This window comes from Ammospiza nelsoni, chromosome 33, assembly GCF_027579445.1.
Source record: "Ammospiza nelsoni isolate bAmmNel1 chromosome 33, bAmmNel1.pri, whole genome shotgun sequence".
Classification (NCBI taxonomy): Eukaryota; Metazoa; Chordata; class Aves; order Passeriformes; family Passerellidae; genus Ammospiza; species Ammospiza nelsoni.
In genome coordinates this window covers 2,455,731-2,474,078 of record NC_080665.1, presented here as the reverse complement: position 1 = coordinate 2,474,078, position 18,348 = coordinate 2,455,731, and the positions used below count along the sequence as shown (strand labels likewise).

The following is an 18,348-nucleotide window of genomic DNA, read 5'->3' as shown; positions in this document are numbered from 1 at the left end:
ACCTTTCTCCAAGGAGGTATTTTTTCCTCCCAGACCAGTTGGGGGGAGGGGCTGATTGGATCTGCTCTTCCCACCGGAGCTCCTTTGGGGGATTCTTCCCCAAATTTGTTCTAAATCTGGACAACTACATGAATTGGCGCCCAATGCACAGCTGGAAAAGGTGGAAAAAAGCCCTATTAATTGTGTGTTTGTTGTTGTTAAAGCAGTTAGTAGCCATGCTGCTTGGACCCCTGATGTCTCTGGTTGTGAAAGCCTTCGTGTGGCTCTGGGCTCTAGACCTTTTTGAGGTTTCAATACCTTTCTGGTCATTTGGATTATTGTCCTTAACAAGTAATTTTTACGGTATAGGGGTACAGATTGGAATAGCTGTTTTGCTGGTCTTGGTGATAATGATTTATAAAGCGTTCACAAAGATACTGGCCTCTGTTTACGACATGTATGGTTTATGGTTTCTTCATCCTACCCTGCATCCCAATTCCAGTAGTACGTTTTGGGAATTTATTAGTAACTACACTCAGTCTGTTAGAGGAGGAGCCAAGAATGAGACTTTCCAGCCTTCCCTTTCCCTCTTCTTTGGATCGGTTATGTCACTTTTTGAGAGTGTTCAGTTTCCCCTGAATGTTAAAGAGACCATCTTTCTGGTATTTAATCTGGTAAGCTTCTTCTATATGGTCTGCACCTTCTCTAGAATGAGGGCTGAGATATCCAGAGGAGCTGGTGAGACCCCTGACCCAGAAGCAGATGCAGGCGTGAAAAATCCTGAGTGGGGTGGAGAATGGGAAAATATAGGCCAAACCCTGAAGGAATTTTCTGATCCTATAGACTGGGATTTTCCACGGGAACAAATTCAGAACGCAGCAGAGGTGGGGAAATATCTGAAAGAGAAGTGTCATGACGATTCTAAGGAGAAAAGGCTCATTGCAATAAGCTGGGCCCTGGCCTATGTTTATCACACTTTGTTAGATGGTGTAGGGCAGAAGACAGAGGCAGGGAGGCGGGGAGATAAATCAGCTGTCCCAGTCACTCAAGCTGTAGCCAACAGGCCAGGCTCGAAGCCAGCACCCAGACCAGATAGTGAGCCTATGCCAGCATCTAAACCCATGGCTGTTGCTACCAGTACTAGAAGTGGGAAACGCATGGAAAAAACTGATCGACCAGTGGATGATGATGATGATGGTGATACAGGAGAAGGAACCTCGATGCCTCCTGACATAAAATCAGGAGTCAAAGCAGCAGGTGCAAGATCAGATGCAAATATTGAGTCTTATTCCCTGAAGGACCTTCGTGGCCTAAGGAAGGATTACACCCGACAACCTGATGTATCCATAATTAGTTGGCTGGTCCGTCTCTGGGGTGCTGCAGGCGAGGCTACAATTCTAGATGGCATTGAAGCCAGGCATTTGGGATCCCTGTCACAGGATTCTGCCATAGACCAAGGAATGATGAACAGGGCTAACCCTCACAGCCTCTGGGAAGGGGTCCTAAGAAGTGTAGCAGAAAGATACCTGTGTGCAGATGATCTCTATATGCAGCAAACCCAGTGGAAAACCATAGAACAAGGGATTCAACGCTTGAGGGAAATGGCAGTAGCTGAGATTTTCTTCTCAGATGTTGGAAACACTGTAAATCCAGACTTGGTACCATGCACATCTGTGATGTGGAGAAAACTTGTACGACTTGGGCCACGAGAATACGCTTCTGCTTTAGCAATGATGAAGCAGGATGATGGTGAGGAGACTGTGCTGGATATGGCAAGGAAGCTCCGAGCATATGCAGACACTGTGAATGGCCCAACACATGCCAGAATCGCAGCAGTGGAAACATGTCTTCAAAAATTAGAGGACAAGATAGAGGAGGGTCACAAGAAACTGAGGGAGGAGATTAAAGAGAGCTTTCTCCAAATCTCGGCAGTACAGATCAGAGGTTCTGGTACCCAACGCAGACGTTCCCCCGATGGCGAGAGAAGGTACATCCCATGAGCTGAGCTGTGGTTCTACCTGCGTGATTGTGGAGAAGACATGGGGAGATGGCAAAGAAAACCTTCCGCTGCTTTGGCACAACGGGTGAGACAACTGAAGATTCAGAGAAGAAGTTCCAAAAGGGAAGCAGCTCCAGTGGCCAGTAACCAAACTGTCACATATGATGATAATGACAATATTTTTGATCCCCTTGAAAGACCCTCCAAGACCTATGCCCAGGCAAAGAAGGATAACCAGGCTTAGAGGGGCCCTGCCTCTAGCCAGATAGAGGCTGGGGAAAACCGTGTTTTTTGGACTGTGTGGATTCCTTGGCCTGGCACATCTGAACCACAAGAATACAAAGCTTTGGTTGACACTGGTGCACAGTGCACATTAATCCCATCGAGACATGTGGGGACAGAGTCTGTTTCTATTGCTGGTGTGACAGCGGGATCCCAGGATTTCACTTTGGTGGAAGCTGAGGTGAGGCTGACTGGAAATGAGTGGAAGAAACACTCTATTGTGACTGGCCCAGAGGCCCCATGTATTTTAGGCATAGACTTCCTCCGAAGTGGGTATTTCAAAGACCCAAAGGGACGCAGATGGGTATTTGGAATAGCTGCTGTAGAGACAGAGGGTGTCAAGCAGTTGAACAGCTTGCCTGGACTGTCAGAAAGCCCATCTGCAGTAGGTCTCCTGAAGGTGGAAGAGCAACGAGTGCCAATTGCCACCTCAACAGTGCACCACCAACAGTAGCGAACGAATTGAGATGCTGTGATCCCCATCCACAAAATGATCCGTGAGCTGGAGAGCCAGGGCGTGATCAGCATGACCCACTCACCCTCCAACAGTTCTATTTGGCCTGTGTGAAAATCTGAAGGAGAATGGAGATTGACTGTGGACTATCATGCATTGAATGAAGTGACTCCACCCCTGAGCGCTCCTGTGCTGGACAGGCTGGAACTCCAGTACAAGCTGGAGTCCAAGGCAGCAAGGTGGTACGCCACTATAGACATTGCCAATGCATTTTTCTCCATTCCTCTGGCAGCAGAATGCAGGCCTCAGTTTGCTTTCACCTAGAGAGGCGTGCAGTACACCTGGAACCGACTGCCCCAGGGGTGGAAGCACAGCCCCACCATCTGCCATGGACTGATCCAGGCTGCACTGGAAAAGGGTGAGGCTCCAGAACATCTGCAATATATTGATGACATCATTGTGTGGGGGAAGACAGCAGCAGAGGTGTTCGAGAAAGGGGAGAAAATTATGCAGATTCTCCTAAAAGCTGCCTTCACCATCAAGAAGAACAAAGTCAAGGGACCTGCTCAAGAGATCCAGTTTCTGGGAGTGAAGTGGCAAGATGGACGGCGTCAGATTCCCACTGATGTCATCAACAAGATCACAGCAATGTCTCCACCCACCAATAAGAAGGAGACACAAGCTTTCCTAGGCATCATAGGTTTTTGGAGGATGCATATTCCCGAATACAGTCAGATCATGAGCCCTCTTTACCTGGTCACCCGTAAGAAGAACACTTTCCACTGGGGCCCAGAGCAGCAACAAGCCTTTGTCCAGATCAAGCAGGAGATTGCTCATGCAGTAGCCCTTGGCCCAGTCAGGACAGGACCAGAGGTGAAGAATGTGGTCTACTCTTCAGCTGGGAACCATGGCTTGTCCTGGAGCCTTTGGCAGAAGGTGCCTGGGGAGACTAGAGGCTGACCACTAGGATTTTGGAGTCGTAGCTACAGAGGGTCTGAAGCCAACTATACTCCAACAGAGAAAGAAATCTTGGCTGCCTATGAAGGAGTCCAGGCTGCCTCGGAGGTAATAGGCACCAAAGCACAACTCCTCCTGGCACCCCGACTACCAGTACTGGGGTGGATGTTCAAAGCAAAGGTTCCCTCTACGCACCATGCCACCAGTGCTACATGAAGCAAATGGATTGCTGTTATCACACAGCGCGCCCATATTGGAAAACTGAATCGCCCTGGGATTCTGGAAATATCTACAAACTGGCCGGAAGGTGAAAACTTTGGTCTCTCTGATGACGGGGAACAAGAAGTGACATGGGCTGAAGAAGCTCCACCATACAACCAACTGCCAGCAGAAGATACACGATACGCTCTCTTTACTGATGGTTCGTGCCGCATTGTGGGAATGAACTGGATGTGGAAAGCAGCCGTATGGAGCCCCACACAACAGGTGTTAGAGACCACTGAAGGAGAAGGTGGATCAAGCCAACTTGCTGAACTCAAAGCTGTTCAACTGGCCCTGGACATTGCTGAGAGAGAGAAGTGGCCAAAGCTCTACCTCTACACTGATTCATGGATGGCAGCCAATGCTCTGTGGGGATGGCTGGAAAGGTGGAAAGAGGCTAATTGGCAGCGTAAAGGAAAACAAATTTGGGCTGCTGAAGAGTGAAAAGACATTGCTACCAGGGTAGGGAAACTGCCTGTGAAGGTCCGCCATGTAGATGCCCATGTACCCAAGAGTAGAGCTAATGAGGAGCACCAAAACAATGAGCAAGTAGATCAGGCTGCAAAGATAGGGGTGTCCAAAGTAGACCTAGATTGGGAACATAAGGGAGAGTTTTTCCTAGCTCGATGGGCCCATGATGCCTCAGGCCATCAGGGCAGGGATGCCACCTCTAAGTGGGCACGAGACCGAGGGGTGGATCTAACCATGGACAGTATTTCTCAGGTTATCCATGACTGTGAGATGTGTGCTGCCATCAAGCAGGCCGAGCGAGTGAAGCCCCTGTGGTACGGTGGGCGGTGGTCCAAGTACAAGTACGGGGAGGCCTGGCAGATTGACTCCATCACACTGCCCCAGACACTCCAGGGCAAGTGCTATGTGCTGACCATGGTGGAAGCCACCACTGGATGGTTGGAAACCTACCCTGTGTCCCATGCTACAGCCTGGAACACCATCCTGGGCCTTGAAAAGCAAGTTCTATGGTTACATGGCACCCCTGAGAGGATCGAGTCAGACAATGGGACTCATTTCAAGAACCACCTTATCAACACCTGGGCTAGGGAACATGGCATTGAGTGGGTGTACCATATCCCCTACCATGCACCAGCTGCAGGCAAAGTGGAGAGGTACAACAGACTGTTAAAAACCACATTGAAAGCATTAGGTGGGGGATCTTTCAAGAACTGGGAGCAGCATATGGCAAAAGCCGCCTGGTTAATTAACACCTGAGGTTCTACTAACTGAGTGGGCCCTGCCCAATCTGAGCCTTTGCAGAGAGTAGATTGAGACAAAGTCCCAGTGGTACATGCCAGAGGTTTATTAGGGAAGACAGTTTGGATTAATCCTGCCTCAAATACAGACAAACCCATTCGTGGGGTTGTTTTTGCTCAGGGACCAGGTTGCACATGGTGGATAATGCAAAAAGATGGAAGAACACAATGTGTACCTCAGCGATATCTGATTGTTGGATAAAACCTGTATAAATATCACTGTTTCCTGAACGTTATTACCATTGTCTGTGTATAGTTGTATAATGGATGTATCATGTATGTACTTGTAGAGTTAGATTTTATATTAGTGTTAGCAGTAAGCAGACAATATGGGGATAAGGGGTGGAATGTCCTGGGTTGACTATATGATGCTTTTATCCCCAGTTGTCTCATTCTGTTTATGTTGAATAATAATAAGTTTTGTACCTTTAAGAGTGTTACAGAGAGTGTAGGGGGGGAGAGAAGAAGCGCGCAGTTTGTTTTCAGACAATGCACTCCACTCCCACACATTCCTCCTCCTGGACTGTTGTTGTCTGCGGACATACAGCGGGAACGAGCTCTTCTTTTGCTTTTTAGTTAGTGTTAGCTATCTTAGGTAAAGAAGTTCCTTGGACTGGTTTTTTTTTTCCTTTTTCTTTGGACCTCTTGAAACTGCTTTGGACTGAACACCCAGGAGAGCACCGGCAGCTGCACCTGTGGCCCACCGGGCCGGGCCTGGCCTGCGACAATTCCAGCACCGGAGGGACTGATCAGAGACTGAGTGAGCTGCTGCTTGAACCTGGGGTTTTCTCAGTTTGTCATCTCTTTTAGAGTGGCAAGGGGTCTCATTGTTTGACATTGTTTTGGTCTTATTGTTTAATAAACAGTTTTTTTCCACCTTTCTCCAAGGAGGTATTTTTTCCTCCCAGACCAGTTGGGGGGAGGGGCTGATTGGATCTGCTCTTCCCACCGGAGCTCCTTTGGGGGATTCTTCCCCAAATTTGCTCTAAACCTGGACAAGACAAAACCTAAAATTTTCAGTCAGTTTACCACCTCTAGAATAACCTTTCTTCAGTTCACTTAAGAAGAGGAGTCTCTCTTTCATGCTATCAAGACTTCTCTATAAGAAATCATTTCCCACCTTGGAGTGGTTGATCTCTTAGGTCCTCTCTTACTTTAGTTTGATAGTTTATAACCTCTAGGCAATTATGTATTAGTGCCTCATCTGGTTCTCCATATAAAAACTGGGCAGGGTTGAGTTGGTTACTCCCTATTAGCTCTAAACCATTTTGTATTTAGGTGGCTTCATATTTTAGCACTCAGGAATCAGTGAGCCATTTCTCAGCCTTTTGGCTCAGGATACTCCTTACTGAGTTAGAGATATATATCTTCATTTTTCCTTCAAAGGTTAATTTTTTACTTTATTAACTTAATTTTTTACTTTATGCTATGAGTAGGGCAGTCACTGCCACAGCCTGAATGCAGATTGGCCACCCCAGGTTGACAGGATCTAGTAATTTTGATAAATTGGCCACTAGTTTCCTGGATCCTCCCCAGTCTATGGCTAGTACTCCATGCGCTACCCCTTTTTCTATATCCATAAACACATAGAAGGGTTTGTCTAAGGCAGGAAGACTCAGTACTTGCGCACTGACTAATTTTTGTTTTAAAAGCTTCAAACATTTTTCATTGTCTTTTTCCCACCTAATCTCTTCTTCAACTAACTTTTCATATAAGAACTTGATGGCCTTCATGTATCCTTCAATCCATAGCCTACAATATCCCAACAGACCTAAAACCTCCTGACTTCTCTCTTAGTTTTTGGCCATGGGAGTGAGACTATTCCCATAATTCTCTCAGGGTTCAGCCACCGGCTCCCTTGACAAATCACATGTTCTAGGTAATTCACTTCTCTCTCTACAAATTTGAGTTTCCCTTTTGATACCTGAAGTCCTTGGTCCCCCAGAAAATTTAACAACACTATGGTGGATTCCCAAACTTCTTTTTCTTCTTGCTATGAAGAAGCAAATAATTTACATATTTGATGAACTTTATCTCCGGTTGAATGGAGAAGAGTTGTACTCCTTCTCCGAGGGCTTGACCAAACAGGTTTGGGGATTCAGGAAACCCTTGGGGTAACCTAGTCCACCAAGTTCCTTCCTCCCAGAGTCGGGGTCCTCCCATTCATAAGCAAATACATCCCACTTTCCCCTGGCAGTGGGCACACCCAAAAAGCATCTTTTAGGTCTATCGCGCTAAACCACTGGTGTGCTGGGGGGATATTACTCAGTAGTGTTTAGGGGTTAGGCACTACTGGGTATCAATTCACTGTTCTTTTGTTCACTTCTCTTAATCTTGTACAAGCCTGTAAGTCCCATCTGACTTCTTCACTGGTAATATGTGTGTATTATGGGGGGACATACATGGTCCTAAGGTCCTGTCCTCCAGTAGGTCCTGGATCAGCAGCAGTAGTCCTCGTCTCCCCCTCCAGGGAGAGTGGGTATTGTTCTCATCAACTATTTTTATTACTATAGGTTTCATGTTCTGTTTACCTCAGTTTTTTGGTTTTGCCCACACCATCTCATGAATTTTGCCCTCATCCTCTGCCCTTAATTAGAGCAGTTTAACTACCATTTTCCCTTCCTCTGGGAGCACTCATATGTCAAACTGTGTCAAACTGCATCTGTAAATCCCATCGTAACAAATTTCACCCTGCTTCTGGAACTTATAGAACATCCCCAATTCCTATTTATTTGTTTCTTCTAACTTTATTTGCTTTATAACTGAGGCTTTGAACCCTTCCCATTTAGCACCTACTACTTGCACAGTATCTGGACCCTTTTTGCATGCCTTTGGGATTCTACCAACACAAGTTCTTTCAGCCCCCTTGTCTACTAAGAACTCAAATTCTTCCTTCTAGGGATCTATTTTTAAAGTTATCAAGGGCTCCTGATGGTATTCTGTCCCCAGGAGGTAGAGCCCCTGACGCCCCTAGTCTTCCACTTCTCCTTTTGGCTCAGTCTCAGACCCTCATCTCCTTTTCCCTCTGGGAGAAATGCTTTCTGACATGCTCACTCTCTTTACAGTAAAAGCAAACTGGTCATAGGTTCCCCTCTTTCCCAAACTCTCCTTTTTGTGCCCAGTCCCAAGGAGCTGCATCCCCCCTCCATCTATCTTCCCACACTCGGAATCCTCCTGCCTTACCAGGGTTGTTGTTTGCATGCTGGTTCCCTTCCCTAATGGCAGTTACCATTACCTTGGGTTTTGTCTTGGCCTTCTCTTAGTCCCTTTTTACATACACCTTCTGTGCTTCTCTTAAAAGATCCTCTACCCTCCTTTCTTGACAACCATCTAACTTTTCTAAACTTTCTCCGTATATCTGGCCAGGTATGAGTGATGAAATTTATCTTTAGTAAGGTCTGTCCAGCCACTGTATCAGGGTCAACTCCTGAATATTGCCTCATATTCCTTCTCAGTCTTTCTAGCCACTCTGTCACGGTTTCTTCCTTACTTTGCTGCACATTGTAAGCTTTATGAGCATTTTAATTACATGGAGCTGCCTCTTTGCTACCTCTTATAATCAATGTTCCATATTCCTCCATGTCTTGCCTACCCCTGGTGCTGTTGTGGTCCCAGGTGGGGTGAATTATGGGCATTTTCAGATCCCCAGGAGGTATTTGCACATGCTCCCTTTCCCATATCCACATCTCAGGCACTCAGATCATCTGTCTTTCTTCTGTTGTGAATAGCATGGTCATGATTGATTGCATCTCTTCCCATGTATAAATATTGGGCCCCAGAAACTGATCTAACTGTTCCACTAATCCAGTGAGGTCCTCTAGTAATCCTTTCAATTATTTCTTGAACATTCTCATGTCAGAAGAACCAAGAGGCACGGTTACAAATCTAATTCCTCCCTGCACCCCACACAGGGCTACTTCCCTCAGGGGATATAATCCCGCGGCTTGGTTCCCATCCCCTGATCTACTTTCCTCTCATTGTGCCACCCTGTTTCTGGTGTTTTGACTAGACCAGTCAGGGGGTAGGGGAGGTGCATCTGGGGCTGTTGGAGGTGGGGGGGCTAAGTGTTCTAACAGCTCTCATTCATTATTTTCTGATACCTTAAACATGCTCACCTTTGCGGGTGAGGTCTCCCCCTCCCAGCAGGCAGGGTAGTCACTCTCTTCCTGATTGAATGGTTTCTTAGCTCTTACATGGATGTTTAATACCTGACACATCCATCCTTTGTCTGACCCATATCTCGGCCAGTATACATTTCCCTCTGGTCCATTCTACCATGCAATACCAGAGATAAGGATGAGCTCAAAATGAGCTCATTTTTAGCTCGTCTTTATCTCTGGTATTTGGGTCATATTTCCACCAGTCTAGTTTCCTTCACAGTGGGCCATCTGGGAGTATACCTATTGGTACCTCTTCAATTTCTACTCCTCCCCTCGGAGATTGCCTATTTGCCCATAGTCCCATCCTGACCCGCCCATCAAAGGCTCTCCTCTGACAGAGCCCACCTTTCCCACCACAGTCCCTCTGGACAGAGCCTGCCTCTCTCAGAAGGGAAAAGGAAAGGGGGAGTGGGAAGAAAAGAAACAAGGAAAAGAGGAAAGAGAAGGAAAGGGAAGAGAGAGAAAAAACCCAAAAAGCTGTACTTCTCTGTTTACAAGTAAAAATAAAACAATTCTTACGATCCAGGGGCTTACATATTACCGGATTGGTTCCTGCCTTTCCTCTCCTTCTTGGTTCAATGCTCTGGTCCCACAGTCGCACTCTGCTCCCTGTCCTGCCTGGCTCAGCTCAGCTATGGCCTGCCCCTGGCCCAATTCACCTTGGCAGCTGCAGTCCCATCCCTGGCTCAGCTTTGGTGGCTCTGCCTGCCTTGATTTGACTCAGCAGATTCCATCCTGCTTCTCACCCAGCCTGGTTTGGCTTTGGTTGCTCTGCCCACCCCAATTCAACTTGGAGGCTCAGCTTGTCCCAGTTTGGCTCAATGGCTGTGGTCCTGCCCCTGGCCTGACTCGGCTTAGCCTCAGTGGCTCTGCCTGCCCCAGTTTGGCTCAGCTCAGCAGCCAGCTCAGCCTGACCCCCTCAGTTTGGAAGCTCCACCCTGAGGTGACTTGGCTTGGCTCTGCCAGACTGCCCTGACCCCCTTGGCTTGGCAGCACACGAACTGCTGCACCGGCTCCTGGGTGACCCCCCTGCAGCAAACCCCTCAGCGGTCACCCCACTTCCAGCCCAGCTTCGACTGGCCCTGGAAATTACAGCGCTGGCTGCACCCCAGAGGCTGCTCCCGCTCTGAGCACTGCACAAGCCACTGTGCCATTTGGGTCTCACCGGCTCCCTTGGTGTGTGCTGGATGGGAATCCCGCTGTGGGTCCCCATCCTGGCACAAACACAGTTTCCCCAATGGGTGAACCCAGTTCCCAAGTCCCCACAAACCCTTCAATCCTACATGTCCCTCCAGCCATGGGGTCCTTGTCTACAGGATCCTTGCTTTCCTCCCTCCCATGTGTCCCACTGTTCCTTTTTCCTTTCTACCATCCAATATCCTCATGCTTCAAGGGACCAGGATGGCTCCAGTATATTACTAATGTGAAGCTCACTTTCATACACCGGAATTACAGAGTCACAATTTGGCCAGAAATAGTAATGTGGATGGTACTCACCCCTTCTTCCCCTCTTTTCTTTATCCAGTCTCCTGGTGTCTTTGGGCTTCCAACCTGCAACCACTGGTGGAACAGGGAGAGCCCGACAGACTCTGCCCAATCTATGGCAGGGGGCATCCCTTTTGAAAACTCCTAAGGTCACCAGGTGTATTGGTGTCCATTTGTAAGAAATTATGCTCACTTCCAAAAATTCAAAAGGATTATTAAAACCTTATCAAAAAAGACAACAGAAGACTGAATAGAGAAAATATTACAGCACCGGGAGCAAAGGATTTTTCCCACCATGTGCTTGTCCACACAATGGATGTTTCACCTTTTAATGCTTTAGCCCCTCTAAAAATCCTGTTAATCAACTCTTTATTCGCTGTCCAGTGGTGGAGGTCACTTCCTTACATCTTGATTGGAGGTCAGGTGTTGCCATAGTACCAAGCCAACCCTCCCAAATGCCCCAACTACCAGGTAACCCTGTGATAACAACACGAAAGGGGGGGGGGGGGGGTAAAACATAACTATAAATCTATACAACTTCTCCTAACATATCTATTACATCTGCCTTTTAATTGTGAGACTCAAACATGACTGTCCCTGCAGAGGAACAGAGCATCTTTCAGGCACTTCCACAAGCTCCAGCTTCTCATTTAATGAGGAATCTGGGATGGAAATGGCCTTATTAAGAAGGAGAAAAGCAGCAGAAATAGATTAGAAATTCCTAGAAAAAATTACCCTTCTTACAGACAAGGTTCACCAAGTCATTCCCTGCATTTCTCCTTTTCAGATTCTTTCAGTCTTCTACTCTGGGAGGTGCAGCTTCTTCTGCTGCTTATCATGAACTGTTTGCGCTCTTGATTTATACGAGCACGAAAGATGTAGAATCATCTCAACTGAAAACAGAAAGAAACTGCCTCTGACCACCAATTTTTATGTTCTAGATCACTTTCCAGGTGTCTATGGAGATGTGTGAATGATTATCACACAACTCTCCATTTCCGGCTGCAGCTTCTGGAAATTCTTTCTCTGAATTCAGTCAGGGTTGCCTTCCCCAACAAGTCCTGGTACCACCTCCTGTTTTCCAAGATTGGAACAGCCACAATGAAAACATCACCAATGGCACAGCTCCCCAGTCCACCAGGAAAAGAAAGGACAAGCTGTCAAGTTCTCCAAACCTTTGTCCTGCTTTGCTGCAAGAGTCCTGCTGCAGGCACAGTGTAGAAAGCCAAGAGAAGCTGCAGTAGGTAGCACATCTTGTGACAGGAGCCTGACCTCGTTTTCCAGGAAAGGTTTTTGAGAAGAGCAGACAGGACTGTGGAGAAGATTCCTGGAAAACTGAACCAGCTTTCCAGAAGTGAAATGAAAATGGAAAGAAACCATCTGAAATGTTTTCCTCTATTTATTTATATGCTCCCCTTTTCAATCTTGCACTACTTCTCCATGTCATGAGTTCCAAATGCATCTCACCTCTAAGATCAATGACTTAGCGAGTTTTAGACACTCTAAAATACCATGAGCGGCACAGTTTGCCTTCCCCTCTTTCTACTGGAAAGCAGTGCTGGAGCCATCACTGCAGTGCTTGGGTCAGGCACGAATCCTGCAGGCAGGGAATGTGCCCCGGCAGTGTGTGACCCTCAGCAGGGACAATGCTCAGCAATCCTGCAGGCAGGGAATGTGCCCCGGCAGTGTGTGACCCTCGGCAGGGACAATGCTCAGCAATCCTGCAGGCAGGAAATGTGCCCCGGCAGTGTGTGACCCTCAGCAGGGACAATGCTCAGCAGCGTTGCTGTGCTCGGTCCCCATGGAACCATGCCAGGAGCAGCTGCTGAGCTCAGAAGCCATCGCAGCCCCCGGCCTGCTCCAGAGCCCCTTGGCAGGGTGGGCTCCTGCCCTGGCTCTGTGTGCCAGGAGCCGGCAGCGCTGGGTGCAGGGAGCCCAGGGAGGGCACAGAAACGCTGGGTGAGAAATGCTGGGGCACAGCGAGATGGGCGAGTGCAGCCGGCCAGGGCAGAGGAGCAGCACGCACAGGGGGCACAGCCTGCAGGACGGATGGCCAAGGGGAGAAAACAACAAACTGCTCAGGAGGGTGGAGAACAAACTTTTAGTTGCAAACGTCAGAGAATGAGGTACTTGGGAAATCTTAAACAGCATTGAATTACAGTAAAGCACTTGACAAAGCACTGACTGAGAAAACTCTAACCTTTCCAACTTCAAATTATCGAGATTTTGAGAAGAGGAAGTCAGGAGAAGAGAGAGAGGGAGACAGAAATCCACAGTCAGTCTTGGATCTCAGCTGCTGTGAGCTCCAGGGCCATGGGATGTGTCAGTGTCACACCCGTGTCACAGCCTGACCTGCTCTGGTCCCTCTCTCAGGTGGGGTTTTTGGGGTGCCAGGGGCTTGGCAGCCACTTTGGGGCTGGGCCAGAGGCTGCAGTGGCAGGGGTGGGGCAGTGGCCACCCCACCGATGCAGAACTTACCCTGCCCCCAAACACACACTGGAGATGTCTGGCGCCGTTCATCATTTCTCTGCTTTCCAGCACCGAGGCAACGGACTCTGGCTACAGCTCTGAGCTTGGCCCAAGGCCACCACCCCTGGCAATGGGGCTCCATGGAGCTGCTTTCAGGAAACCCCCAAGAGCTGGGGAGTGCCCCAAAACTGCATCAGAAATGTGAGATACCTGAAAATCTCTTCAGGAATGTGGTTTATTAAAAAACTCATGCAGTAATGGGCTCTCCCTCCCTTCATCATCCCCAAACTTTGGCTGTCTCATTCCAGACTCCAGCCCACCTCCCCAATCCCAACCTCAACACATCCCACCCCTCCTGGACATCATAGCCCCCCTCCCAAGCTGTACTTCCCCAATTTCCCACCTCCCAAACGCCATCCCACCCATCCTGCCCCACCCAGTGCCCATCTCAACCCTCCTGATTCTATCACACTTCACCCAATCCCATTCCAACCCCATTCCACACCAAGGGGCTGTGGAATCAAGGAATTTTGGGGTGGGAGTGAGTAGTTTCAGTGGCATTGAGGTGAGAGATTGGACCCTCTTGTCTCTTTGAGTGCCTAGAGAGGGAGAAAACTAAACCAAATACCCCCAAATCCACCAAATTTTCCCAATTATTTCCCTGAATCCCAGATTTCCCTGAAACACAAGTAAAAAGTGAGGATTCAGATACCTTTGACGAATTTATTGATTTTTACCTCAATTTTCTCTGGTTTAAAAGGATGAAGAAGAATCCTAAGAAAATTAGGGCCAAAACAAAAGAATAACCAGCCTAGTGTCTTCCAAACATGGATCACAGGGAATGTGGATCGCCAGGGCTCTGACCAACATGGGTCATCCCATGGGGGATGAAGCTCCTCCTGCAGCTGGGGCACCCACAGGGCTTCCCTTACCGGTGCCTCTGTTGGTGTCAGGTAAAGAATGAGCAGTCTGAGAAGCTCTTCCCACAGTGGGGACACTCGTAGGGCGTCACCGGTGGGTGACGAGGGTGGAGTTGTGCCTGAAGCCCATCCCACAGTCAGGGCAGAAGGGCCTCTCCTGGGTGTGAATCTGCTCATGTACAAGAAGGTGGGTGCTGGTGTGAAACGTCTTCTGACACTTGGGACACTCATAGGGCCTCTCCCCAGTGTGGAACCTCTGGTGGACAACCAGGTCGGACCTGTGGCTGAAGCTCATCCCACATTCCAAGCACCTAGGGATGTTCCCTAGTGTGGATCCTCTGGTGGCAGATGAGGTTGAATCTCTTCCTGAAGCTCTTCCCACACTCCAAGCACTCATAGGGCCTCTCGCTGTCATGAAGCTGCTCATGGGCCACCAGCTCTGAGCTCTGGCTGAAGCTCCAACCGCCTTCCCGGCCCAGGGTGGGTCTTTCCTCCTCAGAGCACCCTGGGCTGGGTTTGCAGCCCCTCCTCCTGTGGGATCTCTGAGGGTTTTCTTCCCCATTGGATTCCTGTGCCCTGGAGTCACCCAAACCAGCCTCTTCCACAAAGTTCTGTGGGGATTTTTCCTCCCTGGTCTCCATCCTCAGCTCCTTCCCTGGGAAAGGAAGGACAAGGAGAGGATGGGATTTGCCTCCGTGCCAGAGGGAAGGGGAACGAGATCCCCCCAGTGCATCCCCAGCAGGACAGCGTTGGCAGCAGGGTTGTCCTGCAGCCAGGGGCTGTGCTGGGCTGGGACATTGAGCAGGAGAGAGGGGGAAAGGGGCACTGACTTCCTCCTCACCTGCCTGGGTGTCCTGGGGCATCTTCCTCTTCCTCGCAGCCTTCTCCTCCTTCATATTGCCAAGGTTTCGGAATAGGAAATCCTGGTTTGGTGAAAAACAAGGTGTGAATGCCTTGGGTTGGGGATTCCTCCCACCCAAGTCCATCACTAGAAGTCATCTGGTGTCCATAAAATCCTTCAGAAATCAAGAGTGAATCATAAAAACCACCAGGAGTTTCCCATTTCTAGTCTCTGGGGTTCTGGTGGACCCCCATCTCAGGGCTAGTAGGGATCCCATGGGCACTGGGGATCCCCCCTCTACAGGGTCCTGATTAGGGATTCTGGGGGGATTTCAAGGTCCTCCACTCCAGCCTCACCTCAGTCCAGCCACTTGGGGCTCTCCCCTCTTCCCACTTCCCTGCCCTGGTTTAGGGCAAATTTGGGAGAAAATCTCCAAAAGAGCTTCCTCTAGAAAGCAGATTCAAGTGGCCCCTCTCCCAACCGGATCGAGAAAAGATTTCCATGGAGAAAAGGGGAAAAAACTGTCTATTTAACAGGCAAAGCATTCATCAGCACAAAAAATGAACAATATTAAACAATAAAACCTCTTGCCGCTCCAAAAGAGATGACAAACTCAGAAAGTCCCTCTGTGGGCTGTAGCTGGGCTCACTCAGTCTCTTATCAGTCTCTTATCAGTCCCTCCAGAGCTGGAAATGCCCCAGCCTAGGCTCGGCCAGGTGGGCCACAGGTGGGAGATGCTGGTGGTGTTCTGGGTGTTCAGTCCAGAGCAGGTTTAAACAGCTCCAAAGAAAAAGAAAAACCACGCTCCAGGGAACTTCTCTGCCTCAGTGAGCTAAAACTAACTAAAAGCAAAGGAGAATTCTGTCCTGCTGTCTGTCCATCTGCAGATAACCGATACCTTAGGTTTTACGTTTTTCTGTTGTATTTTGGTGTGCAGTTTTCAGCTTTATATTAAGTGTTACTGGGATCTTTTCTTAGGGTGGTGAAGACAAAACAATCCTGGAGACTCAAGGACAATCTCTTCAAACTTCAGGCCCAAAGCATAAACAATGTGAAAAGAGGAGGGCAGGCAAGCAAGGAGGATGTAACTTCATAATTTGAAGCTATTAATTGGGCAGTTATGTGCAAATGGACTAAAACTTTTAAAAATGTGAGATCTCGTGATCAAGCCCTCTTTTGCTCATCCAGGCAGAGTCACAGCTGTGGCTGCGGTACCGCCAGGGTGTGACCTTTGAAGGCATTTCAGTAAAAATCCACTTTATTCCTCTTAACTCCGTCTGGGCTCTGTTCCAGGCACTGCAACAGTCCAGGAGCCGGAATGTGGAGGAGGTAGTGCAGTGCATAAAAACAAACTGCAGCTGATTCCCCCTCCCCTTCGCTCTCAGAACCAGCCTTAAAGGTGCAGAACTCATTTCTGGGCTAAACAGACCGATGGGGTACGAGCATCATGAAGTCGCCCCAGGACACCCCTGTCAGGGTCAGGGGGTCCCGTCCCCACCTCATCTCCGGGCTGCCGGGGGTCCCCCAGGTCCGGTATCGCCCCTTCCCCTCTCCCCGTCCCGGGGGTCCCCCGTTCCACAGCCCCGGCTCTCACGGGGATCCCCAAAACCAATGTCCCGCCCCGTCGGTACCGGGCCATCCCCACGTGGACCCCCGGGACCCTCCGAGGGGCGATCGCGGCTCCTCTTCCCCGAAAAAGCTCCTCTTAGGGAGCCCGGGGATACCCGGGGCTCGAGTCCGGGATCTGCCGGCTCCGAACACTCTCCAAAAAATCCTCCCGGAGACCCCTGGCTGGAGCCGGGGCGAGCTCGGCCTCCGCCCTCCCCTGCGGCTCGGGGCTGGGGGCGATGCTCCCGGGGCAGGGGGTGCTGCAGGCTCGGCGTGCGGGCGCTGCGAGCGCCGCGATCCTCCCGCTCCTGCTCCTCCTCCTCCTCTCCCTCCTCTTCCTCCCGCATTTCCTCCGCTCCCAGCCCAGACCCCCCTTTCCCACCGCTCTGCCCCGCGGCCCCGCAGCACCGGCTGCTGGGTGGGGGAGCCCCCGATCGGCCCCAGGGCTGGGCAGGGGCTCGGGGACCCCCCCGGGGCGGATCCGTCCCCCCGGCCCGAGCCCCAAATTCCGCTCCGGGGCCGCCGGGCTCTGCGGGCTCGCCTGGCAACCGGTGAGTCATCGGCGAGAAAAGCTCTGGTTGGCTGGAAATTGTTTACCGCGTCCTCTGATTGGCTGGAGTTGTAAAAGGCGCTACGCCCTGCGGGTGTTCCTGGGAGCTGCGGAGTCCTGGCCGGAGCCTTTTCCTATTTCTTTCTGTTCTCTGAGACCTCTTTCCTATTTCTTTCTCTCTCTGAGACCTCTTCCCGAATTCTTTCTCTCCTTCTCTCTTCCCCATTTCTTATTCAGTTCAATCCAAGTTCGAGCAGATCCGCAGGTTGCGTTTCCATAGTCTCATTCCCTCCTTCCCTGCGGCAGAGGCGTCTCTCCTTCGCGAAATCGTAACCCATGGACAGGGTCCTTTCCCAGCCCAATCCTTCCAGGATTTTGTTGGGGATTCGCTTCCATTTCCTCCCTCCCTCTACTTCCAGCAGGGAAGGTTCTGGAAAATGTCCGGCAAAGCAACCTTTGCTGTGTGCTCCGGGACCCCACGGAGCTGCTGGACCTTGTACCCTGGCCCTGCACAGCTCCTTGGGAGGCACGGCAGGAGCAGCTCTCTGGGAGCCTCGGGAATGCCCCTCTGGGATCCACGGCACACACGGCACACACGGCCAGGGGCTGGAATTCCAGTTCTCAGCCAGGAAAAGATGTTCCTCCCCTTGAAGGCAAAGCTCTAAGAAGGAGCCAAAAGCCAAGTGGAGCAAGATCTTACAGTGACTGCCAGCCTTCATAACTTCCCCCATGGTTGTTGTAGCTCGTGGATTGGGAATTAAATCAGGGCGGGGTCTTTGGTGGGAGCTGCCCTGGGTCAAGGGAGACCCTGAAAGAGAAACTGAGCAGGGAAAGAGAGGCAGGTGAGAAAGGAGGGCACAAACACAGTCAGCTGAGAAGGTGGCACACTGAAAAAAGACCAGAACTGACTGAAAATGAAGGGGACAGAAAGAAATATTTTGCATTTTTTATTTCCTAACAAAATACAGTTTCCTCTCTTTCTCAGAAACCTTCTCCCAGTGTCATTCAGCAGAGCTGTTGGAAAGTTCTTCGTTCTGGGTGGATGTTCCAGGCTGCAGCCACAAGCAAACAGGGAATGGGGATTTTGCTGCTTCTGGAGAGTTTGACATCCTCAG

General features: G+C 49.8%; 1 protein-coding gene across 1 annotated transcript; it reads right to left on the bottom strand.

The window, feature by feature from the left end:
* Positions 1-14,322: 14,322 nt before the first annotated feature.
* Positions 14,323-14,661, bottom strand: LOC132085899 (zinc finger protein 514-like). Its single transcript, XM_059491372.1, has one exon. It carries the CDS (start codon positions 14,659-14,661, stop codon positions 14,323-14,325), a length of 339 nt encoding a protein of 112 aa, XP_059347355.1.
* Positions 14,662-18,348: the final 3,687 nt, after the last annotated feature.